This window comes from Salmo salar, chromosome 05 (assembly GCF_965601325.2).
Source record: "Salmo salar chromosome 05, fSalSal1, whole genome shotgun sequence".
NCBI classification, from domain to species: domain Eukaryota; kingdom Metazoa; phylum Chordata; class Actinopteri; order Salmoniformes; family Salmonidae; genus Salmo; species Salmo salar.
The window spans coordinates 13,052,037-13,079,864 of NC_138295.1; the positions used below are offsets into that span (position 1 = coordinate 13,052,037).

Consider the following 27,828-nt stretch of genomic DNA (forward strand, 5'->3'; position numbering starts at 1 on the left):
ATATAGCCAAAAACAAATAATGAAATACCCATAGATATCTTTTGTTTATTTTTCCCCATGAAAAACACTCTTACATACCTGTCTCGATTGGAACTGTTGCTGTTAAAATACAATAAATAATTTAATTCTGAACTGTTATAAACGGATTGATCACGTTACACAGATGTATAACAGAACACACACAGGCTTTTTGATCGTGCAACCCAAAGTAACAGTATAGACAAAACATAATCAGGCCTACTGTACATTTTACTGTATAAATTATTGTGGATAGAAAGTCTAGGTTGGAACTGTTGCTGTTAAAATACATATTTGTTTTATTCTGAACTGGAATAAACTGATTGATCACATCACACAGATGTAGACCAGAAAACACACACATTCCTAATGAGAGGTGTGTGTGTAGCCGGTTGAAGTTTTCAACAAGCATGTCTATACTGGGCTCAGTTTTGACAGTACAACACTGAGGTCATGCTGAGCATTGACACTGTTTCTGTACTTGAGAACCCTGACTTGCATAGGTATGTGGTGCCAAACTGGATCTGAACATCTACTGCTTTCTCAGTCAGGCTGGAGACCGCTTCCTGCTGCAGATCAGCAGCCCAGAATAGACATGCTTGTTGAAAACTTCAACCAGCTACACACCTCTCATTAGGACTGTTTGTGTTTTCTGGTCTACATCTGTGTGATGTGATCAATCAGTTTATTCCACTTCAGAATAAAAATGATTACCTGTAACAGCAACAGTTTCAACCTAGACTTGTTTTCAACAATCATTTCTACAGTAAAATGTACAGTAGGCCTGATCATTTTTAATCTTCATCTGTACTGTTTCTTAGGGTTGCTCTTTCAGGAGCTAGTTAGCTTGCGTTAGCTATTAGCTGTGTAACGTTAAAAGGCCAGGGGATTGTTGAAAGAGAAACTCACATCTACTACTATGAGAGATAGTACTCCCTTATTTATGCTTATCATCACTTGTTATAAAATGACAATGCCTTGCTAGTTGACTTACTGTTCCACTTTTGAAGCACTGTTTCTTGAAGCATTCTGCCAGTGTTCTGAAAGAACTCCCTGGGTTTACCGTTATGTACAGCAGTGCTTGGATGTTTGGTCAGGACGTGTCGTTTTATTACATTTGTTTGTTTTGAGAGACTCATTACTAAGCACTTCCCCACACAGAAAAAAAGAACATTGTGGGCGCTCCTCGTTATCTCAAAGTCTGTATGAAAGAGGCAAAAAGTAATCACTGTATTTGCGTTTCATGACGATTGTGCTCAGTCAGAACATTTCCTGTCCGTGGTGAGGAACAGCAAGTCGGTGGTTTGAACCGCAGCGCTGCAGTGGGTCGCGGAGGGATCTTCAAGAAAACTGCAGAAAACAAGATCCGGTAAACCGCGAAGCACACGGCTGTCTCGCGCTCTCTCTTCCACTGGCGCAGCTGATCCGCACTGAACCGACTGCGCAGTTGCACTTGGCCAAATCAATTCCAGTAATTAATGAAATAATTATACATTTACGTCGCGACCAATACTTTAAGAGACGCTGCGTTACATTGTTGTTGTAACATTGTAATGGAAACGGTTGCGTTGTTTCAATGTAATCCTAAAGATAATGATGCCAACTGTCTACACTATATTACTCATAGGGTAACGTTGATAGTAGATTTCTTATTGTGTTTCAATTCTTAAAATGTTATTTTAACAAAATAACAATTACATGTATTAAAAAAGAACAATGAAAAAGACATACATGGTCTTTTACAAAACAACAACAATATAGAAGCAAGAATTAATTCCTTGAGTGTTGTATTTACTAATCACTTTTTCCCTGGCTAGTGGCATTGTGGTCTAGGGTTAAGGCTAGGTCTAGATTATATTATCAACATTGCCTAATCATATATTTTCATATGAAATTATCGAATTCTAAAGGTGCATGTAAATTCAACGTCTTGTGCGCCATTTTGCGGCGGTCCTGTGAGGGTCAAGTGTTAGTACACCGCTGTAATCCACTTTGAGTTAGATTCCTGGGCTGCCATTGGATTAGTCCTGAGAACACAACAATGGCTCGTTTTAATTCACCATAATCCCAGTGAATATTGAAAGCACTTTCATATGACTCTGTGGAGAAGAGGCTAAGGCCGAAAGAAGAACCTCTCAGGAACGTAATAATATAGGAGATAAAATATCTACAAATGTCTTCTGTGAGTATCCATTTATACTCTTTATCCTATAAAATCTAGATTGAAGTTAAAATGTGGCTGTTTGTGTAAAATTAGGGTGAGATTGTGTAAATGTAGCATTTGACAGTAAAACAAGGCCAACTTTTTCCCATAGTAATGTCTCTGTTTCTCTGTGAGACAGAATAATGGGTTAGAAAACTATTTATTGTATATAGTATGCTTACTTCCTTTATTGTGTATTTCACATTTCCTATTCTTATTTGTGTTTTTTTCCCTAGTATTACATTGTTATTTATTACTGCATTGTTGGGGTTTTGAGTTTGCAAGAAACGCATTTCACGGTACTTGTGCATGTGACATTACAATTTGAAACCAGCCATTTTAAAGGTTTACGGTATTACTACCCTGAGTTATACAGTGTTTGTTAAAAGTTACGTTTTTGTTTGTTAACCACTCACATCAGACAGAATTTGTTTTTAAAGTTTGCGTTTCAACACAACAGTACATTGTTCTGTGGGATACTTGTAGTACAGTGAGTTAACTCAACTTTGAAACTCAATCTTTTATATCTTAGCACTTTTGACTAATATAAACATTGTACTTGTAGAAACATTCATACATTTTGTGGTTGAAGTATCATGGTCAGAATAGGCTGATGTGATCAACATTAAACATATGATAATTGGCCTAAATATGGGGCTCCCTGGTTGGCCTGGCCATCTCTGATCTCAGCTGTTTCGTAACTTTATCCCAATTTGCTCCATAATCAGTGTTGTTAACCACCTCAGAAACCCTAGCGGGGGCTACCTGGGATAGGTTTGAACTTATTCTATATTTTTTTATTGTCCACATAATGTGGAAACTTTCACTAACATGAGTGACATCAAAACAGCAACAATATAAACCTACACTACAGTTCTGTGTGGATCATGGAATCCTAATATAAACCTACACTACAGTTCTGTGTGGATCATGGAATCCTAATATAAACCTACACTACAGTTCTGTGTGGATCATGGAATCCTAATATAAACCTACACTACAGTTCTGTGTGGATCATGGAATCCTAATATAAACCTACACTACAGTTCTGTGTGGATCATGGAATCCTAATATAAACCTACACTACAGTTCTGTGTGGATCATGGAATCCTAATATAAACCTACACTACAGTTCTGTGTGGATCATGGAATCCTAATATAAACCTACACTACAGTTCTGTGTGGATCATGGAATCCTAATATAAACCTACACTACAGTTCTGTGTGGATCATGGAATCCTAGAGTAAACCTACACTACAGTTCTGTGTGGATCATGGAATCCTAGAGTAAACCTACACTACAGTTCTGTGTGGATCATGGAATCCTAGAGTAAACCTACACTACAGTTCTGTGTGGATCATGGAATCCTAGAGTAAACCTACACTACAGTTCTGTGTGGATCATGGAATCCTAGAATAAACCTACACTACAGTTCTGTGTGGATCATGGAATCCTAGAATAAACCTACACTACAGTTCTGTGTGGATCATGGAATCCTAGAGTAAACCTACACTACAGTTCTGTGTGGATCATGGAATCCTAGAGTAAACCTACACTACAGTTCTGTGTGGATCATGGAATCCTAGAATAAACCTACACTACAGTTCTGTGTGGATCATGGAATCCTAGAATAAACCTACACTACAGTTCTGTGTGGATCATGGAATCCTAATATAAACCTACACTACAGTTCTGTGTGGATCATGGAATCCTAGAATAAACCTACACTACAGTTCTGTGTGGATCATGGAATCCTAGAATAAACCTACACTACAGTTCTGTGTGGATCATGGAATCCTAGAGTAAACCTACACTACAGTTCTGTGTGGATCATGGAATCCTAGAATAAACCTACACTACAGTTCTGTGTGGATCATGGAATCCTAGAGTAAACCTACACTACAGTTCTGTGTGGATCATGGAATCCTAATATAAACCTACACTACAGTTCTGTGTGGATCATGGAATCCTAGAATAAACCTATACTACAGTTCTGTGTGGATCATGGAATCCTAGAATAAACCTACACTACAGTTCTGTGTGGATCATGGAATCCTAGAATAAACCTACACTACAGTTCTGTGTGGATCATGGAATCCTAGAATAAACCTACACTACAGTTCTGTGTGGATCATGGAATCCTAGAGTAAACCTACACTACAGTTCTGTGTGGATCATGGAATCCTAGAGTAAACCTACACTACAGTTCTGTGTGGATCATGGAATCCTAGAATAAACCTACACTACAGTTCTGTGTGGATCATGGAATCCTAGAATAAACCTACACTACAGTTCTGTGTGGATCATGGAATCCTAGAATAAACCTACACTACAGTTCTGTGTGGATCATGGAATCCTAGAGTAAACCTACACTACAGTTCTGTGTGGATCATGGAATCCTAATATAAACCTACACTACAGTTCTGTGTGGATCATGGAATCCTAGAATAAACCTACACTACAGTTCTGTGTGGATCATGGAATCCTAGAATAAACCTACACTACAGTTCTGTGTGGATCATGGAATCCTAGAATAAACCTACACTACAGTTCTGTGTGGATCATGGAATCCTAGAATAAACCTACACTACAGTTCTGTGTGGATCATGGAATCCTAGAATAAACCTTCCCCTGTTCTGTGTGGATCATGGAATCCTAGAATAAACCTTCCCCTGTTCTGTGTGGATCATGGAATCCTAGAATAAACCTTCCCCTGTTCTGTGTGGATCATGGAATCCTAGAATAAACCTTCCCCTGTTCTGAGAATACTCTCAACTCTATTTTGTTCTGAGAATTCTCCCTAAATAATATTTAACGTTTAAAAATACCTTGTGGACTTCATGTTTTGATTGTAGTCCCCTACAACCAGTTGCGATTGGATGATCCTGCAGGTTGAACAGAAAAATGTAAGAAACATAATTATATTATATTATATTTTGGGGGTCTTTTACGTCACTAAGAACTTAGCACACAATTTTACAATCATAGTAAGAGACATATAATTTGCTTAGCCCCTTAGTACACTGAACAAAAATATAAACGCAACATGTAAAGTGTTGGTCCAATGTTTTATGAGCTGAAATAAAAGATCCCAGACATTTTCCATACGCACAAAAAGCTTATTTCTCAAAAATGTTGTGCACAAATTTGTTTACATCCCTATTGATGAGCATTTCTCCTTTGCCAAGATAATCCATCCACCTGACAGGTGTGGCATATCAAGAAGCTGATTAAACAGCATGATCATTACACAGGTGCACCTTGTGCTGGGGACAATAAAAGGCCACTCTAAAATGTGAAGTTTTGTCACACAACACAATGCCACAGTCTCAAGTTTTGAGGGAGCGTGCAATTTGCATGCTGACTGCAGGAATGTCCACCAGAGCTGAATGTTAATTTCAGGCGCCTCCAACGTTGTTTAAGAGAATTTGGCAGTACGTCCAACCGGCCTCACAACCACAGACCACGTGTATGGCGTTGTGTGGGCGAGCGGTTTGCTGATGTCAACGTTGTGAACAGAGTGCCCCATGGTGGTGGTGAGGTTTTGGTATGGGCAGGCATAAACTACGGACAACAAACACAATTGCATTTACCTAAGGCAATTTGAATGCACAAAAATACAGTGACGAGATCCTGAGGCCCATTTTTTTAAAAAGGTATCTGTGACTAACAGATACATATCTGTATTCCCAGTCATGTGAAACCCATAGATTAGAACCAACTTCATTTATTTCAATTGACTGATTTCCTCATTTGAACTTTTAACTCAGTAAAATCTTTGAAATTGTTGAATGTTGCGTTTATATTTCTGTTCAGTGTATTCTGCATGTATATCCCCTATTGTAAACCATACTACCTATTATACTAACCGTAACTCTATCAATGTGTTTTAATAGGCTATTAAGTTCTCTCTCCTCCCATTCATACTCCAGTTTGTGTCTATGTGAACGCCCTCTGGTAGATCAATGTTCGCGTCACCACCATGGACGCTGAGCTGGAGTTTGCCATCCTGCCCAGCACCACTGGCAAACAACTGTTCGACCAGGTACGTGGACAGGCGGACAGACAGACAGACAGACAGACAGACAGGTGGACGGACAGACAGACAGGTGGACGGACAGACAAGTTCCCTCGACTATGGACAAACAAGTGTTCTTCTTCATTGTTGTGTAGATAGTGAAGACCATCGGGCTGAGAGAGACCTGGTTCTTTGGCCTACAGTACCAGGACAGCAAAGGCTTCTCTACCTGGCTCAAACTCAACAAGAGGGTGAGTACATCCTCACTACTCTTACAGTAACAACATACAGGACTGCCTCTTCCGCTGCCCTGCGCTCCTTCTCCAGACGCTCTGCCTCCTCCTGGGCAAACGTCCTCTCCTTCTCCAGCTCCAGGGCCCTGCGAGTCTTCTCATCCAGCTCTATATATATATATACACACACACACACAGTAAACATACACAGTAAACACACACACACACAGTAAACACACACACACAGAGTAAACACACACACAGAGTAAACACACACACACAGAGTAAACACACACACACATGCACGCAAACATACACATACCCATGCTCATTCATTCACTTATTAACTCAATCATGTTGTTGCAATGCTGTAATGTCCCCAGGTGACAGCTCAGGACGTACGCAGGGAGAACCCTCTGTTGATAAAGTTCAGGGCCAAGTTCTACCCTGAAGACGTAGCTGAGGAACTGATCCAAGAGGCCACGCAACGACTTTTCTTCCTGCAGGTCACACACACACACACACGACTACATGCGCAAACACAGACACACACACACACACACACACGAGCTGGCCAGACACACGTGCACACACGCGCACACACACACACATCAAATCAAAGTTTATTTGTCACGTTCACAGGAAACAATGGGTGTAAACAGTACAGAGAAATGTTTACTTACAAGCTCTTCCTCAACAATGCAATGTTCAATATCAAAGGTAAAGGAATAGAAAATCCAAAAATAGGCTCTTATAAAGAGCACTGAGTCAATACCAGGTCAGACCAAAGATCAATAGCAACATGCTAGCATAGGGGAGAGTAGACTATGTTGAGCCATTTTTTACATTCAGCATCACTACGTCAAGCAAAATATATTATTCTTTCTAACAAAGATCTCTACGTATATTTCAGAATGTTGTGAGTTTTAGGAACTCAGTTGGGGTCTCAACTTACACCAGGTGCAATTTAGAAATGTGGTTCTGCATCAGCAGTTTCTCTTGTTATGTCAGTCACTGACAGTCACTCAATTAGCCTGTGTCAACAAAAATGTTTTAGATTGCTAAGTTAGTCTAGCCAGCTATCTAAACTTGTAGTAATCATGGTCGAATAACCGACCGTGGGGCCCACATTAATTTTGTTAGTCACTCTCACTCAGATATTAAAAACTGAAAACATTTCTCTCCACCCTGTAGCAAAATGTGAAGAATTACAGCAAACTTGCTTTAAAACCACAACATTTTCTCTACGCCCCATAGCAAAATGTGTAGAATTGCAGGAATTTACTCTAAAATGTCAAATTTTCTCTCCACTGTCAAGAGAAACATTTCTAAAAACAAAATGCTACGTAGGGCCCTCAAAAGGCTAGGGTTGGATGTGACTGCAGGTGAGGGTACGCAGACATCAAAGTTGCCCATCCCTGCTGTAAATAATTCGAATTAATTTAAACATTACAGTGTTGAAATCATAGCTTGTCCAAAAAAAGTGGTCTCTTGGCACAACTTACCCTGGTTCTTGGGTAACTTGAACAAAGGGACAGGGTAAGTTGAGCCGCATTGGGGTAAGTTGGTGCTGGTGTCCTGTTACAGTGGGTGCTGGTAGGCCAAGTTTAATTCATGGAATGTGGGTGTGGTATATTGTATACCTTAAATGTATGCCTACATTCAGATTTACATTGAGGACACTTTCCTAATATTGAGTTGCAACCCCACTTTTGCCCACAAATATTTGGTCATGTGGCCTCCCGAGTAGCGCAGTGGTCTAAGGCAGTGCTAGCTGTGTCACTAGAGATTCTGGGTTCGAGTCCAGGCTCTGTCGCAGCCGGCTCCCATCGCACACTAGCGACTCCTGTGGCGGGCTGGGTGCAGTGCACGCTGACACAGTCGCAAGGTGTTTCCTCTGACACATTGGTGCGGCTGGCTTCCGGGTTAAGTGGGCATTGTGTCAAGAAGCAGTGCGGCTTGGAAGGGTTTCGGAGGACGCACGGCTCTCGACCTTCGCCTCTCCCGAGTCCGTACGGGAGTTGCAGCGATGAGACAAGACTGTAACTATCAATTGGATACAACGAAATTGGGGAGAAAAAGGGGTAACAAAAATGAATAATTAACAAATAAAAAATATTTGGTCACATGATTCATTTTGTGTATAGTTTCCTAGAAACAAGGGTGGCTCAACTTACCCACTCTCCCCTACACATACAGTGCATTCGGAAAGTATTCACTTTTTCCACATTTTGTTACGTTACAGCCTTATTTTAAAATTGATTAAATCTGTTTTTTTTTTCTCATCAATCTACATACAAAACCCCATAATGACAAAGCAAAGACTTTTTTAAAATAATTTATTTTTTATTTCTGCTAATTTATTAAAAATAAAAATCAGAAATATCACATTTACATAAGTATTCAGACCCTTTACTTAGTACTTTGTTGAAGCACCTTGGCAGTGGTTACAGCCTCGCATCATCTTGGGTATGGTGCTACAAGCTTGGCACACCTGCATTTGGAAAGTTTCTCCCATTCTTTTCTGCAGATCCTCTCAAGCTCTGTCAGGTTGGGTGGGGAGTATCGCTGCACAGCTATTTTCAGGGCTCTACAGAGATCGGGTTCAAGTCCGGGCTCTGGCTGGGCCACTCAAGGACATTCAGAGACTTGTTCCGAGGCCACTCCTGCTTTGTCTTGGCTGTGTGCTTAGGGTCGTTGTCCTGATGGAAGGTGAACCTTTGCCCCAGTCTGATGTCCTGAGTGCTCTGGAGCAGGTTTTCATCAAGGATCTCTCTGTACTTTGCTCCATTCATCTTTCCCTCGATCCTGACTAGTCTCCCAGTCCCTGCTGCTAAAGAACATCCCCACAGCATGGTGCTGCCACCACCATGCATCACCGTAGGGATGTTGCCAGGTTTCTTCCAGACGTGACATTTGGCATTCAGGCCAAAGAGTTCAATCTTGGTTTCATCAGACCAGAGAGTCTTGTTTCTCATGGTCTGAGTCCTTCAAGTGCCTTTTGGCAAACTCCATGTGGGCTGTCATGTGCCTTTTACTGAGGAGTGGCTTCCGTCTGGCCACTATACCATAAAGTCCTGATTTGTGGATTACTGCAGAGACGGTTGTCCTTCTGGAAGGTTCTCCCATCTCCACAGAGGAACTCTGGAGCTCTGTAAGAGTGACCATCAGTTTCTTGGTCATCTTCCCCAGATCTGTTCCTCGACACAATTCTGTCTCGTAGCTCTACGGACAATTCCTTCGTCCTCATGGCTTGGTTTTTGTGGGACCTTATATAGACAGGTGTGTGCCTTTCCAAAACATGTCCAATAAATTGAATTTACCACAGGTGGACTCCAATCAAGTTGTAGAAACATCTTAAGGATGATAAATGGAAACAGGATGCACCTGAGCTCAATTTCGAGTCTCACATTAAAGGGTTTGAATACTTATGTAAATCATGTATTTCATATTTGAATTGTTTTTAATTTGCCCCCCCAAAATTATGAGGAACATTTTTATTTTATCTATTTTAGAAAAAGGCTGTAATGTAGCATAATGTGGAAAAAGTCAAGGGATCTGAGTACTTTCTGAATGCACTGTATGTGTATTAAGATGTACACAGGTTAGACACACACACACACCCCTCACACTGTTTATAATGTATGTCACTGTAGGTGAAGGAGGGCATCCTGAATGATGATATCTACTGTCCTCCTGAGACAGCTGTGCTGTTGGCCTCCTACTCTGTTCAGACCAAACATGGAGACTACAAGAAGGACTACCACTTCCCTGGTTACCTCAGCAGGGACAAGCTGCTTCCCCAGAGGTGTGTCGTCTCTCCCCGTCCCCCTGTGTGACATACCTCAGCCCACAAACAGAAGCTAAACTGGTGAAACAGTCCACTGAATTTGTTGATCTTCTATGATCATTTTGAAGAGAGATCTATTCCAAGTCTCCCTGATTGTTGTCTTCCATACTCAGATCAGTGTTGGGGTCAATTCCATTTCATTTAGCAGACACTCTTATCTAGAAAGATTTAAGTGCCTTGCTCAAAGGCACATCAACGGATCACCTAGTCTGCTCTGGGATTTGAACCAGCAACCTTTTGGGTATCGGCCCAACGCTCTTAACCACTAGGCTTCTCTCTACCCTCCTAATTGACCCTTCTCGTGTCCTCTACCCTTAGGGTTCTGGAGCAGCACAAGCTGAACAAGGAGCAGTGGGAGAATAGGATAAAGGTGTGGCATGAGGAGCACAAGGGAGTGCTGAGGTAAGACCACATGTCCTCTCTACTCACAGTCCAATCCAAGTTAACACTGGCTTACTTGTATTGCACTGATTTTACACTGATGTACAAAACATTAAGAACACCTTCCTAATATTGAGTTTCACCCCCCTCTTTTGCCCTCAGAACAGCCTCAATTCGCCCGGGGCATGGACTTTATAAGGTGTCGAAAACGTTGCACAGGGATGCTGGCCCATGTTGACTCCAATGCTTCCCACAGTTGTGTCAAGTTGGCTGGATGTCCTTTGGGTGGTGGACCATTCTTGATACACATGGGAAACTGTTGAGTGTGAAAAACCCAGCAGCTTTGCAGTTCTTGACCCAAACCGGTGTGCCTGGCACCTACTACCAGACCCCGTTCAAAGGCACTTAAATATTTTGTCTTGCCCATTCACCCTCTGAATGGCACACATACACAATCCATGTCTCAATTGTCTCAAGTCTTAAACATCCTTCTTTAACCTGTCTCCACTCCTTCATCTCCCATAATTGAAGTGGATTTAAAAAAAACTAAAGTCGATGTCCGCACTCCTGTGGAAATCTAATTAGCATAATAAACAGATCCCCATGAAAAATATGTCAGTTTAAGCTAAAGATATATTTTGTTTGCATTGGATATGTCTCAATCCATCACATTCGGACTTCTGCATATGTTTGTAAGACCATGAGACATCTCAGAAATCTCACAAAATCATCTGTAGCATCCTAACGGTTTGGCCTACAAACCCCTCTATGGGAAGATGAGACTCTCACGAACACGATGGTTTTCTCCTTTTTGCCCTACGACCCCCACAAGCGTCTTGGTACTCGTCTGAAGTTGGTATAGCCGATCTGCCAACTTCTGTCTGTAGCGTCCCAACAGTTTGGGCTACACACTAATATGACCCCTCTGTGGAAAGGTCTCACGAACACATACACGTGTTTTGTTGGGTGTTTTGCTCCACAGGCCTCACAAGACTCGTCTGAAGGACCCCCGGTACCAGTTGAAAAAATGTATGGAATTATATATGGAGAATGTTTAGTGCCAAAATAAGGGGTTAAATACATGTAAAAAACTACAACAAATGTTTCCTGATCTTTCTTATATCTCTCAGATATAGGACAGACACTTCAGAACAAACTTCCTTTAGATTTTTTGGGGGACTATCTGTTATTCAATGCATTTGCTAATAGCAGTAAGACCAAATTAAAATATTAATCAAATAATAATACTTTTTTGGATACATCAAGTGGTCTTAAAATTCAAAATAAAATATCTAAATGATCCCTGGTACGACCTTCTTAAAACAATTCCCTCCCCCGGCATATAGACAGGGTTTAGTCTGTAGACTGTTGAGGGTTTAGGTGACATTAATAAGAGATCATAGCTTTCACCTGGATTCACCTGGTCAGTCTATGTAATGGAAAGAGCAGGTGTCCTTAATGTTTTGTACACTCAGTGTATGTAGAATGTGCTAAGCATCATGATAGCTGCATACAGAGCATGTTTCTCACTGATTGTCTGTGTCTATGTGTGTCTGTGTCTGTCTCTGTGTCTGTCTCTGTGTCAATCTGTCCCCAGAGAGGATGCCATGGTGGAGTATCTGAAGATAGCTCAGGATCTAGAGATGTATGGAGTCAACTACTTCAGCATCAAGAACAAGAAGGGTTCAGAGCTGTGGCTGGGGGTAGACGCTCTGGGCCTCAACATATACCAGAACACTGACAAGTAGGAACCTTTAACTACGCTGAACAAAAATATAAACTCAATATGTAAATTTAGCAGTGCCCCATGGTGGGGTTATGGTATGAGCAGGCAGAAGCTACGGACAACGAACACAATTGCATTTTATCGATGGCAATTTGAATTCACAAAGATACCGTGATGAGATCCTGAAGCCCATTGTCGTGTCATTCATCTGCTGCCATCACCTCATGTTTCAGCATGATAATGCACAGACCCATGTCGCAAGGATCTGTATTCCAGGATTCCTGGAAGCTGAAAATGTCCCAGTTCTTCCATGGCCTGCATACTCACCAGACATGTCACCCATTGAGCATGTTTGGAATGCTCTGGATCGACATGTACAACAGCTTGTTCCATTTCACACCAATATTGAGCAACTTCACACAGCCATTGAAGAGAAGTGGGACAACATTCCACAAGCCACAATCAACAGCCTGATCAACTCTATGTGAAGGAAATATGTTGTGCTGCATGAGGCAAATGGTGATCACGCCAGATACTGACTGGTTTTGTGATCCAAGGCCCTCCCTTTTTTTTAAGGTATCTGTGACCAACAGATGCATATCTGTATTCCCAGTCATGTGAAATCCATAGATTAGGGCCTAATGAATTTATTTCAATTGACTGATTTCCTTATCTGAACTGTAACTCAGTAAAATCTTTCAAATTGTTGCGTTTATTTTTGTTCAGTATAGATTGGAATTCTCCGTAGATTCATCATGACATTAGACTACTTTTGAAGTCTGAAAACATTGGATAAACTTTGATTTTGGAGTGAACTATTCTACAGTGTTTTCTTTATAGGATGACCCCTAAGATTGGCTTCCCATGGAGTGAGATCAGAAACATTTCCTTCAACGACAAGAAGTTTGTTATAAAGCCCATGGACAAGAAAGCCCCGGTACGTCACCTCTGTTTCTTTATCTGCTGTGTATTTGGTTATAATTCAAACCTCTGATAGTACCTGTTTGTTAAGTATTAAAAAAAGGTCACTTCATTTTTGCAAGAGGCACTGATAACTACATTTGTGGTAAATGAGTCTGTTCCAGGATTTTGTGTTCTACGCCCCTCGTCTACGGATCAACAAGCGTATCCTGGCGCTGTGCATGGGGAACCATGACCTGTACATGAGGAGGAGGAAGCCAGACACCATCGAGGTCCAACAGATGAAAGCCCAGGCCCGCGAGGAGAAGACTAAGAGACAGATGGAGAAGTGAGGACAGAGACATGGAGAAAAGAGAGAGAGAGATAGAGAGAGTAATAGAGATGAGTTTGTTAGCAGGTGTTTACTCGTTCCCTCGTATCCCTCCTTCCAGAGCTCTGCTTGAGAGCGAGAAGAAGAAGAGAGAGAATGCGGAGAAGGAGACAGAGAAGATCGCCAGAGAAACCATGGAGCTGATGGGCAGACTGAAACAGATTGAGGAAGAGACCAAGAAAGCTCAGAAAGGTCAGACTCATTCTGTCGTCTGACAGTGTGTGTGCTGTATGTGCATGCATGCTTGTGTGTGTTCATATTATTCTGTCTGTGTGTGCGTGCGTGTGTGTGCGTGTGTGTGTGCGTGTGTGTGTGCGTGTGTGTGTGTGTGTGTGTGTGTGTGTAGAGCTGGATGAGAAGACTCGCAGGGCCCTGGAGCTGGAGAAGGAGAGGACGTTTGCCCAGGAGGAGGCAGAGCGTCTGGAGAAGGAGCGCAGGGCAGCGGAAGAGACCAAGGCAGCCCTCCTACAGCAGTCAGAGAGCCAGATGGAGAACCTGGTACACACACACATAGACACACACATAGACAGACATCACACAAAGACAGACAGACAGCCACACACACAGCCACACACACATAGACAGACAGACAGACACACAGCCACACACGCACACGCACACACACACACACACACACACATAGTCAGACAGAGACAGAGAGACAGACAGACACAAAGCCACACAGACAGACAGACAGACAGCACACAAAGACAGATGCACAAACAGACAGCCACACACACACATAGAGTCACACATAGAGTCACACATAGAGTCACACATAGAGTCACACATAGAGTCACACAGACAGACAGACAGACAGACAGACAGACAGACAGACAGACAGACAGACAGACAGACAGACAGACAGACAGACAGACAGACAGACAGACAGACAGACAGACAGACAGACAGACAGACAGACAGACAGACAGACAGACAGACAGACGCATACATACACACAATAACATACGCACTATACATACACATGGATTTAGTACTGTAGATATGTGGTGGTGGTGGTGGAGTAGGGGCCTGAGGGCAGACAGTGTGTTGTGAATGTATTGTAATGTTTTTAAAATTGTATAAACTGCCTTAATTTTGCTGCTTTGGTAGCAGCTAATGGGGATCCATAATAAATCCAAATAGACAGACAGACAGACGGACACTAGGAGAATCATTTATTATTCTAAGGTTCCTTTTCCAGGTTACTGATCTGACCTCTAAGATCTCCCTTCTGGAGGACGTAAAGCAGAAGAAGGACGACGATACAAAGAGATGGCAGAAAAGGGTGAAAGAATAAATTAATAAATGAAGGAATGAATGTGTGAGTGATAGAGGATAACGCTATCTAACCACAGTGATTCAATGTGAGTGAGAGTGTGTGAGTGAGAGTGTGTGAGTGAGAGTGTGTGAGTGAGAGTGTGTGAGTGATAGCGTTATCCTCTATCTAACCACAGTGATTCAATGTGAGGGAGAGTGTGTGAGTGAGAGTGTGTGAGTGAGAGTGTGTGAGTGATAGCGTTATCCTCTATCTAACCACAGTGATTCAATGTGAGTGAGAGTGTGTGAGTGAGAGTGTGAGTGAGAGTGTGTGTGTGAGTGAGTGAGAGTGTGTGAGTGAGAGTGTGTGAGTGATAGCGTTATCCTCTATCTAACCACAGTGATTCAATGTGAGTGAGAGTGTGTGAGTGAGAGTGTGTGAGTGAGAGTGTGTGAGTGAGAGTGTGTGAGTGATAGCGTTATCCTCTATCTAACCACAGTGATTCAATGTGAGTGAGAGTGTGTGAGTGAGAGTGTGTGAGTGAGAGTGTGTGATTGTGATAGCGTTATCCTCTATCTAACCACAGTGCTTCAATGTGAGCGAGCTTGTGTGTGAGTGAGCGTGTGTGTGAGTGAGCGTGTGTGTGAGTGAGCGTGTGTGTGAGTGAGCGTGTGTGTGAGTGAGCGTGTGTGTGAGCGAGCGTGTGTGATAGCGTTATCCACTTCGAGCGGTCATGTGTGTGTTCATCGTCTGGCGGTCATGGTGGAGGTTGATTTGGAGCTGAAGACTAAAGTCATCAGTGTCCACATCCAGGACTCTGTGCAGGGGGACCACGATGAGACTGACGAGAGCAGCGCCGAGGCCAGTGCCGAGCTGACATCACCAGGCATGGTCAGAGACCGCAGCGAGGAGGAACGCATGACGGAGGCTCAGAAGAATGAACGGCTACAGAAACACCTCAAGGTCAGAAACACCTAACTTAAAGGGAAACTCTACTTTTTTCCCCCATTAGTCCACTGTTGATACGGTCCCAAAATGTTTTTCATGTCAGCAGTCAAGTTGTCAAGATATTGGATTTTCATGAAGCAAAGTGTCACCAACCACATCATGATGACGATGTAAAAGGCATCAAAGGTGACACTTTGCTTCCTGAAAGTCCAATATCTTGAAAACTTGGCTGCTGACATGCAAAACATTTTGGGACCCTATCAACAGTGGACTAATGAAACAAATACTAAAATTATGTTTTTGAGTGAAGTTCCCCTTTAACCTATGACCTTTAATTAACCCTAACCCATAACCTATGCCCTTTAATTAACCCTAACCCATAACCTATGCCCTTTAATTAACCCTAACCCATAACCTATGCCCTTTAATTAACCCTAACCCATAACCTATGCCCTTTAATTAACCCTAACCCATAACCTATGCCCTTTAATTAACCCTAACCCATAACCTATGCCCTTTAATTAACCCTAACCCATAACCTATGCCCTTTAATTAACCCTAACCCATAACCTATGCCCTTTAATTAACCCTAACCCATAACCTATGCCCTTTAATTAACCCTAACCCATAACCTATGCCCTTTAATTAACCCTAACCCATAACCTATGCCCTTTAATTAACCCTAACCTATGCCCTTTAATTAACCCTAACCCATAACCTATGCCCTTTAATTAACCCTAACCCATAACCTATGCCCTTTAATTAACCCTAACCCATGACCTATGCCCTTTAATTAACCCTAACCCATAACCTATGCCCTTTAATTAACCGTAACCCATAACCTATGCCCTTTAATTAACCCTAACCCATAACCTATGCCCTTTAATTAACCCTAACCCATAACCTATGCCCTTTATTTAACCCTAACCCATAACCTATGCCCTTTAATTAACCCTAACCCATAACCTATGCCCTTTAATTAACCCTAACCCATAACCTATACCCTTTAATTAACCCTAACCCATAACCTATGCCCTTTAATTAACCGTAACCCATAACCTATGCCCTTTAATTAACCCTAACCCATAACCTATGCCCTTTAATTAACCCTAACTCATAACCTATGCCCTTTAATTAACCGTAACCCATAACCTATGCCCTTTAATTAACCCTAACCCATAACCTATGCCCTTTAATTAACCCTAACCCATAACCTATGCCCTTTAATTAACCCTAACCCATAACCTATGCCCTTTAATTAACCCTAACCCATAACCTATGCCCTTTAATTAACCCTAACCCATATCCTATACCCTTTAATTAACCGTAACCCATAACCTATGCCCTTTAATTAACCCTAACCCATAACCTATGCCCTTTAATTAACCCTAACCCATAACCTATGCCCTTTAATTAACCCTAACCCATAACCTATGCCCTTTAATTAACCCTAACCCATAACCTATGCCCTTTAATTAACCCTAACCCATAACCTATGCCCTTTAATTAACCCTAACCCATAACCTATGCCCTTTAATTAACCCTAACCCATAACCTATGCCCTTTAATTAACCCTAACCCATAACCTATGCCCTTTAATTAACCCTAACCCATAACCTATGCCCTTTAATTAACCGTAACCCATAACCTATGCCCTTTAATTAACCCTAACCCATAACCTATGCCCTTTAATTAACCCTAACTCATAACCTATGCCCTTTAATTAACCCTAACCCATAACCTATGCCCTTTAATTAACCGTAACCCATAACCTATGCCCTTTAATTAACCCTAACCCATAACCTATGCCCTTTAATTAACCCTAACCCATAACCTATGCCCTTTAATTAACCCTAACCCATAACCTATGCCCTTTAATTAACCCTAACCCATAACCTATGCCCTTTAATTAACCCTAACCCATAACCTATGCCCTTTAATTAACCCTAACCCATAACCTATGCCCTTTAATTAACCCTAACCCATAACCTATGCCCTTTAATTAACCCTAACTCATGACCATGACGGAGGCCTAGAAGAACAAACGGCTGAAGAAACACCTCACCACCTCAAGGTCAGACACAGTCAGACCCTAACTTAACCCATTTATTAAGGATCCCCTACTCTTCCTGGGGTCCAGCAACATTAAGGCAGTTATATACAATTTAAAATATTACATGACATTACATTTACATTTATGTCATTTAGCAGACGCTCTTATCCAGAGCGACTTACAAATTGGTGCATTCACCTTATGAGATCCAGTGGAACAACCACTTTACAATAGTACATCTATATCTTTTTTTTGGAGGGGGGGTTAGAAGGATTACTATATCCTATCCCAGGTATTTTTGGAGGGGGGGGGGGGGGGTTAGTAGGGTTACTATATCCTATCCCAGGTTACATTTCATAACACTTTTCACAACACATTGTGTTCCCTCAGGCCACTACTCTATTATCACATATCTACAATACAAAATCCATGTGTACGTGTGTGTAGATGTGTGTGTCTCTTCACAGTCCAAGCTGTTCCATTAGGTGTATTTGTATCTATTTTTTGAATCTAATTTTACTGCTTGCATCAGTTACTTGATGTAGAAGAGAGTTCCATGTAGTCATGGCTCTATGTAGTACTGTGCACCTCCCATAGTCTGTTCTGGACTTGGGGACTGTGAAGAGACCTCTTATGGCATGTCTTGTGGGGTATGCATGGGTGTCTGAGCTGTGTGCCAGTAGTTTAAACAGACACCTCTGTGCATTCAGCATGTCAACACTCCTTACAAAAACAAGTAGTGGTGAAGTCAATCTCTCTTCCACTTTGAGCCATGAGAGATTAGCTCTCCGTGTATATTTAAGGGCCAGCCGTGCTGCCCTGTTCTGAGCCAATTCTAATTTTCTGACGTCCCTTTATGTGGCACCTGACCACACGACTGAACAGTAGTCCAGGTGCGACAAAACTAGGGCCTGTAGGACCTGCCTTGTTGATAGTACCGTTAAGAAAGTAGAGCATCGCTTTATTATAGACAGACTTCTCCCCATCTTAGCTACTTTTGTATCATTGTTTTGACCATGACAGTTTAAAATCCAGGGTTACTCCAAGTAGTTTAGTCACCTCAACTTGTTCAATTTCCACATTATTTATTACAAGATTTAGTTGAGGTTTAGGCTTTAGTAAATGATTTGTCACAAATATAATGCTTTTAGTTTTTGAAATATTTAGGACTAACTTATTCCTTGCCACCCATTCAGAAACTATCTGCAGCTCTTTGTTAAGTGTTGCGGTCATTTCAGTTGATGTGGTAGTGAGTCACTACACACGTCACTCAAAGCTGGTGGCATGTCGTTAGTAAAGAATGAAAAAAGTAACGGTCTAGACAGCTGCCCTGGGGAATTCCTGATTCTACCTGGATTTTGTTGGAGAGGCTTCCATTAAAGAACACCCTCTGTCTTCTGTTAGACAGGTAACTCTTTATCCACAATATAACAGGGGGTGTAAAGCCATAACGCATACGTTTTTCCAGCAGCAGACTATGATCGATAATGTCAAAAGCCGCACTGCAGTCTAACAAAACAGCTCATAAAATCTTTTTATTATCAATTTGTCTCAGCCAATCATCAGTAATTTGTGTAAGTGCCGTACTTGTTGAATGTCCTTCCCTATAAGCGTGCTGAAAGTCTGTTGTCAATTTGTTTAGAGTAAAATAGCATTGTATCTGGTCAAACACCAATTTTTTCCAGAAGTTTAATAAGGGTTGGTAACAGGCTGATTGGTCGGCTATTTGAGTAGATAAAGGGGGATTTACTACTCATTTTCTTATTTTTTTACCACATTTTCTTCCCAATTTCGTGTTATCCAATTGGTAGTGACAGTCTTGTCCCATCGCTGCAACTCCCGTACGGACTCGGGAGAGGCGAAGGTCAAGAGCCTTGCGTCCTCCAAAACACCACCCAGCCAAGCCGCACTGCTTCTTGACACACTGCTTGCTTAACCCGGAAGCCAGCCGAGGAAACACAGTACACCTGGCGACCGTGTCAGCGTGCATTGCGCCTGGCCCGCCACCAGGAGTCGCTAGTGTGTGATGGTACAAGAACATCCCTGCCAGCCAAACCCTCCTCTAACCCGGACGACGCTGGGCCAATTATGCGCTGCTCCATGGGTCTCCCGGTCACGGCCGGCTGCGACAGAGCCTGGACTCAAACCAGGATCTCTAGTGGCACAGCTAGCACTGCCTTAGACCACTGCGCCACTCCGGAGGCGGGCTTTACTATTCTTGGGTCAAGGAATGACTTTGGCTTCCCTCCAGGCCTGATGACACACTTTCTAGTAGGCTTAGATTGACGATAGAGCAAATAGGAGTGGCAATATCGTCTGCTATTATCCTCATTCATTTCCCATCCAGGTTGTCAGACCCCGGTGGCTTGTCATTGTTGATAGACAACCATCATTTTTTCACTTCTTCCACACTCCATGACCTTTAACCTTAACCCATGACCCTAATTCATGACCATGACAGAGGCCCAGAAGAATGAACGGCTGACGATACAAAAGCCAGACCCTACCTTATTTAACATATAACCTGTGGCCCTAACCTAACCATAATTTTGCATGGTTGGGTTCAGTCCTGACTAAATGTAAAAATGTCCTCAAGCCCTGAGCTCTGAAATGAGAGCTATGGTTCTTAGACCACATGCGTTACATATGTACCACACATTCATTCCATGTATAGTACATTATTGTCACGACTTCCGCCGAAGTCGGGTCCTCTCCTTGTGCGCCGGTCTTCTAGCCATCATCGATCCACTTTTCATTTTCCATGTGTTTTGTCTTGTTTTTCCTCACACCTGGTTTCAATTCCCTCAATTACTTGTTGTGTATTTAACCCTCTGTTCCCCCCATGTCTTTGTGTGGGATTGTTTATTGTAAGTGCTTGTGCACGTGTTGATTGGTGCGCGATGGGTTTTTGTACCCATATCTTGTTATTTTTATGCCGTTGGTTTTGCTATTAAACTGCTCCGGCAATTACCAAGTTCTGCTCTCCTACGTCTGACTTCCCTGCCACTGGTTACGCACCCCTTACAATTATGTTGACGCTCCACAAGTTTATTTGTGTCCTTGTTTTCCGTTTGTCCTCAGGCCCTTAGTAGTGAGTTGGCCGGCGCTCGAGACGACAGTAAGAATACTCCCAACGACCTGATCCACGCGGAGAACGTTAAGGCCGGCCGGGACAAGTACAGGACCCTCCGTCAGATACGACAGGGCAACACCAAGCAGCGCATCGACGAGTTTGAGTCCATGTGAGGGATAGAGAGAATGCGAATGAGAGAGGTTTGTGTGGGAGTGTGAGAGAGAGAGAGAACAAGAGTCTGTACTGAATCTATGTATTTAAATGGGAGTCATATAGGCAGGTACAGTGTAATTACTAAGTCATTAATGCCTCTCCCCAATAGTGTGTTGTCTCCCGTGATTAAAGAGTGCCAACTTCATAGGATTTGTAGTTTGGTCAAGTAACATTCTGTGGACTATAGACTGTAGGCTACTAGTACCACAATCAAAGTGAGTGATGATAGTATTAATCATAATATATCATCATTTATGCTGCTTTTGCTCATGGTTTTTGCAATCTTGAAATGAATCTATGCAAAATAATTATTAGCTGATATAGCATGAAAACCATATTTTTCTGTATGGATAGATTAGTGACAGGAAGGGTATGGATAGATTAGTGAGAGGAAGGGTATGGATAGATTAGTGACAGGAAGGGTATGGATAGATTAGTGACAGGAAGGGTATGGATAGATTAGTAAGAGGAAGGGTATGGATAGATTAGTGACAGGAAGGGTATGGATAGATTAGTGAGAGGAAGGGTATGGATAGATTAGTGACAGGAAGGGTTTGAGCTTAATTGCAATATTTTCTTAGGCTGTTATTTCACAGGTACAGTTGAAGTCGGAAGTTTACATACACTAAGTTGACTGTGCCCTTTAAACAGCTTGGAAAATTCCAGAAAATGATGGCATGGCTTTAGAAGCTTCTGATAGGCTAATTGACATAATTTGAGTCAATTGGAGGTGTACCTGTGGATGTATTTCAATGCCTACCTTCAAACTCGGTGCCTCTTGACATCATGGCAAAATCAAAAGAAATCAGCCAAGACCTCAGAAAAAAAATTGTAGACCTCCACAAGTCTGGTTCATCCTTGGGACCAATTTCCAAATGCCTGACGGTACCACGTTCATCTGTACAAACAATAGTACGCAAGTATAAACACCATGGGACCATCCAGCCGTCATACCGCTCAGGAAAGAGACTCGTTCTGTCTCCTAGAGTTGAACGTAATTTGGTGCGAAAAGTGCAAATCAATACCAGAACAACAGCAAAGTACCTTGTGAAGATGCTGGAGGAAACGGGTACAAAAGTATCTATATCCACAGTAAAACGAGTCCTATATCGACATAACCTGAAATGATGCTCAGCAAGGAAGAAGCCACTGCTCCAAAACCGCCATAAAAAAGCCAGACTACGGTTTGCAACTGCACATGGGGACAAAGACCGCACTTTTTGGAGAAATGTCCTCTGGTCTGATGAAACAAAAATAGAACTGTTTGGACATAATGACCATCGTTATGTTTGGAGGAAAAAGGGGGAGGCTTGCAAGCCGAAGAACACCATCCCAACTGTGAAGCACGGGGGTGGCAGCATCATGTTGTGAGGGTGCTTTGCTGCAGGAGGGACAAGTGCACTTCACAAAATAGATGGCGTCATGAGGAAGGAATATTATGTGGATATATTGAAGCAACATCTCAAGACATCAGTCAGGAAGTTAAAGCTTGGTCGCAAATGGGTCTTCCAAATGGACAATGACCCGAAGCATACTTCAAAGTTGTGGCATAATGGCTTAAGGACAACAAAGTCAAGGTATTGGGGTGGCCATCGCAAAGACCTGACCTCAATCTAATAGAACATTTGTGGGCAGAACTGAAAAAGCGTGTGCGAGCAAGGAGGCCTACAAACCTGACTCAGTTACACCAGCTCTGTCAGGGGGAATGGGCCAAAATTCACCCTACTTATTGTTGGAAGCTTGTGGAAGGCTACCCGAAACATTTGACCCAAGTTAAACAATTTAAAGGCAATGCTACCAAATACTAATTGAGTGTATGTAAACTTCTGACCCACTGGGAATGTGATGAAAGAAAGAAATAAAAGCTGAAATAAATCATTATCTCTATTATTATTCTGACATTTCACATTCTTAAAATAAAGTGGTGATCCTAACTGACCTAAGACAGGGAATTCTTACTACGATTAAATGTCAGGAATTGTGGAAAAACTGAGTTTAAATGTATTTGGCTAAGGTGTAGGTAAACTTCTGACTTCAACTGTATCAATGAGTACAACATCCTTTGCAAAGTGCTTTGCTATGACTCCAATAAATACTATTAACCAACACTGAATATGTGTTGAGTGCTGTGTATATAGCTACTGTATCACTCTAGGCATATATTATTATACTTGATGTGAGTGTGTTGTTTTGTGTGTGTGCGTACGTGCAAGTCTGACATTTGTTTGTATGGAGTGTGTGTGTTTTTCAGTAGGCCTGTTATGACTGAAAACATACAGTAAGGACTGTTTTTTTAAAAAAAATGTTGATTCCACATACAATTGTAAGATAACCAGCTGGAACAAAAATGTTGTTGAGCCAACTCACAATCCTATTGCGGCTGGTTGCTTTAAGTTGAATCAACAGCTTTAAAAAAAAAAAAATATTTACAGTGTTATGAAAGGTTTACTATTCTGGAAGACAAAATCCCTCCCTAGGGAAAATATAGTTATCTTCTTTGGGAAGTAGGCCATTGAGCAGCTCAGTTACATTACATTTGAGTCATTTAGCAGAAGCTCTTATCCAGATAGACTTACAGTTAGTGCATTCATCTTAGGATACTGTAACATGGTGGTCATAGTAAGTACATTTTGACGCATTAAGGAAAATAAGTTATGTTGAAAGATAACAATCTCGTTGCAACAGGAACTCACGCTGCAGGTGCCATGCAGTATGTATGTACTCTAGACCTGCAAAGTGCCTATTGCCTATTAAAAAAATGTTTATAAAATACTTGACCCATTTACACTCAATGTTTGATAACACTTTCCTACAAACCTCTATCACAAGGCATGATATAGGCTACATAAATGAATAATCCTGTCATAACATGTGACATACAATCTTTGAAGTAATCTTATGATTTATGGTCCCGTATAGCTCAGTTGGTAGAGCATGGAGGACCAGTACGAAAAACGTATAACAATGTATGCACTCAGCACTGTAATTCACTCTGGATAAGATCATCTGTTAAATGACTCAAATGTAAAAAATAAAATAAAAAAAATAAAAAAGTATGTCAACTGACATGCTGCCATTACACAAACGGAACAACTGTTGCGACAGCTTTCAATGACTTTTTTAAAACCCATTACCGGAGAGTCTGTGGTCAGAAAAGCACTGTAACAACTCACTGTTGTGTTATTACACTGAAGGACGAGGAGAGCACACACTGTTTTGACTGGGAGATAAGACGAACCAGCAACAGAAGCACTCTTGTCTCTACAACTTTATTAAAAATATATTTTAAATATACTTTACAGTGAGAATAGCAACAGTCAAATAAGTAACAGACAGATTTAGATCAACATAGATTTAGAACCATATACATTTAGAACAATGTGTTATAAACAGACAATAATAACACGGTAGAGAATGCACTTTACCCCACACAAGTCTCAGTTTGGACACGCGCCAGCCATTCCCTTCACTGAGCTGCGGAGAGGTCACACCCGAATGAGCAAAGCGCGGAGACGTCGAAGTGACTTGTTGTTAATGTAGGATCCCGTAGTTCCATGTGGTTATGGGTGGTGGCCAGACATAACGACATAGCAGGATTCTCCGGTGACACGGTAGTTGCTTCTACTCTCACATTACGGATTTTTTTTTTTGTAGCTCCTCGAGTTTTAGGTTCAACTGTGCAAAACTGAGACCTAGAGATTACGTTTTTGTTTGGAACCGTGCGCGTCTGTGACGGAATCAAAACAACAATGCAGGGTGGCACAAATAAATCACATACTGAATTAAGTGACGCGGTGTCAGTGTCTTTAGGTTTGAGTTCGCAGTTTAACGAGATAGTGGATAATGGACGGGGCGACACTCCGCTCTCTACAGACAGCGGCCCAAATCTCGGAAACCGTTTCTCCGTCTCAGAGAATTTTGGAGCTGGCGCCAGTTTGACCTCAGAGTTAACCACCCAGATGCCGAGGAAAACCATAATTATATCAAATGGGCCATCATTCGAAGTAAATCAAGACATTTGTGGACCAAATGGCTTGGGTTTTTTACAGACCCTGGAGCGCGAAAGGGACAGCGAATGGAAAGTGACAAGGCCTACGCACGATTTGGAGATGGCCCAAGGTCTCCGTAAAAACTCAGACATGTTCGTGAATCTGGATAACGGTAACGCAGTGCCCTCTCAGTTTGACGAACTGTTTCCTTTAAGTTCTCCATTACGTAAAGACCCCCCAGGCCTGGTGTTTGGTAGGGACTTTCCGGACACATCGACGTTCAATTACCAAATCCAAAGCAGCCGTAACATCAAACTCGAACCAGGGCACGAGGGACCCTATCCGGTGGCGGATGGATCTTGGTTCTGTAAATATTGTGACAACGGAAATTGCATGTCTCGTGGAGCACGTAAACCCTTTCCCTGTACCTCGTTCCCTGGGGTTAACTATACGGACTATGACTCTGGGATGCCACAGGATTTTCATGTTCAGGCGCAAAATTACCAACGTGTGATGATGGATGAAAGGGGTCTCCAAGTGTATCACTCCGCTATCAAGAAGGATAGTTCTGGATTGATGGGTGCTGACCCCAGCTTGAGGTAGAAATACTCTTTATAAGACATTTTATTTAAATTGTTTGTTTGTTTCACATAATACCAAGCGGGCCAGAGGAACATCAATGTAGCTTCTCTAACTATGTTTGTGTCATCATTACAAAACAACAGTAACATCAGTTGTTATAATCAGTCAAATTCAATAATAGTTGTAATGCCATCTGTTATATTGTTATGACTGTATTATGTAGAGTTAAGTGTTATGATGCTTCCGGATGTCACCATATTCCCTATGCGTCTTGCCATTTGAGATGCAGATTTACAGCTTACTTGGTAAAATAAGGGTAAAAAAACAAAAACATTCTGACCAGACCAAAAGCATACGTGCGTCCGCATGCCCTATCACGCATGTTGATTTTGTCCACCAGACAAGATCAGGACACACAAGTTGAAATATCAAAACAAACTCTGAACCAACTATATTAATTTGGGGACAGGTCGAAAATAATTAAATATTTATGGCAATAGCTAGCTAGCTTGCTGTTGCTAGCTAATTTGTCCTGGGATATAAACATTGGGTTGTTATTTTATCTGAAATGCACAAGGTCCTCTACTCCGACAATTAATCCAACGATAAAAGGGTAAACCGAGAGTTTCTAGTAATCTATCCTACTTCAGGCTTTTTCTTCTTCTTTGGACTTGATATGGCAGTTGGCAACCAACTTTAAGGTGCATTACCACTACCAACTGGACTGGAGTGTGGACCTCAGTTCATCTTTCAATCACTCACGTGGGTATATGTTCCTAAAAACCAATGAGGAGATGACGCATGGGTATACAGTGAGGGGGAAAAAGTATTTGATCTCCTGCTGATTTTGTACGTTTGCCCACTGACAAAGAAATGATGTCACTGGCGTCGTTTGAATTGGACCAAAATGCAGCGGGTCCGTGAATGCTCATTTTCTCTTTATTAAATTAAAATGAACACTGAACAAAAAGAATAACGAAAACAGTCTTGTCAGGTGCAACAAACACTAAACAGGAAACAACCACCCACAAACACAAGCTGAAAAACCTCTACTAAATAGGACCTCCAATCAGAGGCAACAAGAAACAGCTGCCTCCAATTGAAGGTCAAACAAAAACCCTGAACATAGAAATAGAAAAACAAGACACGGACATAGAAATATACTAACATAGAACATATACCAAATCCCCGAAACACATAAAACAAACACCCCCTGCCACGCCCTGACCAAACTACAATAACAAACAACCTCTTTTACTGGTCAGGACGTGACAAATGATCAGTCTATAATTTTAATGGTAGGTTTATTTGAACAGTGAGAGACAGAATAACAACAAAAAAATCCAGAAAAACGCATGTCAAAAATGTTATAAATTGATTTGCATTTTAATGAGGGAAATAAGTATTTGACCCCCTCTCAATCAGAAAGATTTCTGGCTTTTATACAGGTAACGAGCTGAGATTAGGAGTACACTCTTAAAGGGAGTGCTCCTAATCTCAGTTTGTTACCTGTATAAAAGACACCTGTCCACAGAAGCAATCAATCAATCAGATTCCAAACTCTCCACCATGGCCAAGACCAAAGAGCTCTCCAAGGATGTCAGAGACAAGATTGTAGACCTACACAAGGCTGGAATGGGCTACAAGACCATCGCCAAGCACCTACCATTAAAATTATAGACTGATAATTTCTTTGTCAGTGGGAAAATGTACAAAATCAGCAGGGGATCAAATACTTTTTTCCCTCACTGTATGCTCCTAAAAGCCAATGAGGAGATGGGAGAGGCTGGACTTAAAGTGCGACAAGCGTCACAAATAGAACCAAGTTCTATTTTAGCGCCTGGCTATGCAGAGGCTCGTTGACGTGCGCGAGCTGTGTGGGTGCAATGATTGAATAACGTGTGTGTAAATATATTTTGCAACGCTTGTGCAGGCGACAGGATCGGTGTGGTAAGCATGTTAGTGAATATCCATTTTAACAGGTGACC

At 41.8% G+C, this 27,828-nt stretch overlaps 2 protein-coding genes across 5 annotated transcripts in view; both read left to right on the top strand.

Annotated features, from left to right (window-relative positions):
* Nucleotides 1–1,848: 1,848 nt before the first annotated feature.
* Nucleotides 1,849–23,382, top strand: LOC106604268 (moesin a). The gene is made up of 14 exons (XM_082975049.1): nt 1,849–2,200; nt 6,184–6,267; nt 6,396–6,491; nt 6,857–6,979; nt 10,130–10,281; nt 10,642–10,725; nt 12,302–12,448; nt 13,271–13,367; nt 13,516–13,679; nt 13,783–13,913; nt 14,068–14,219; nt 14,926–15,009; nt 15,796–15,945; nt 21,065–23,382. The coding sequence occupies exons 1-14, from the start codon at nt 2,192–2,194 to the stop codon at nt 21,227–21,229; spliced, it is 1,638 nt and encodes a 545-aa protein (XP_082831175.1). The 5' UTR covers nt 1,849–2,191; the 3' UTR covers nt 21,230–23,382.
* Nucleotides 23,383–24,689: 1,307 nt separating this feature from the next.
* The window catches only part of LOC106604267 (progesterone receptor), a 38,648-nt gene continuing 35,509 nt past the window's right edge, over nt 24,690–27,828 (top strand). The window contains exon 1 of one of the 4 annotated variants that reach the window (XM_082975051.1): nt 24,690–25,857. In XM_082975051.1, the coding sequence (XP_082831177.1) occupies nt 25,019–25,857 (839 nt within the window). In that variant the 5' untranslated portion in view covers nt 24,690–25,018. The remainder of the gene's footprint in view (nt 25,858–27,828) is intronic. The other 3 variants (XR_014392281.1, XM_014198751.3, XM_082975050.1) reach the window with 3 other exon arrangements.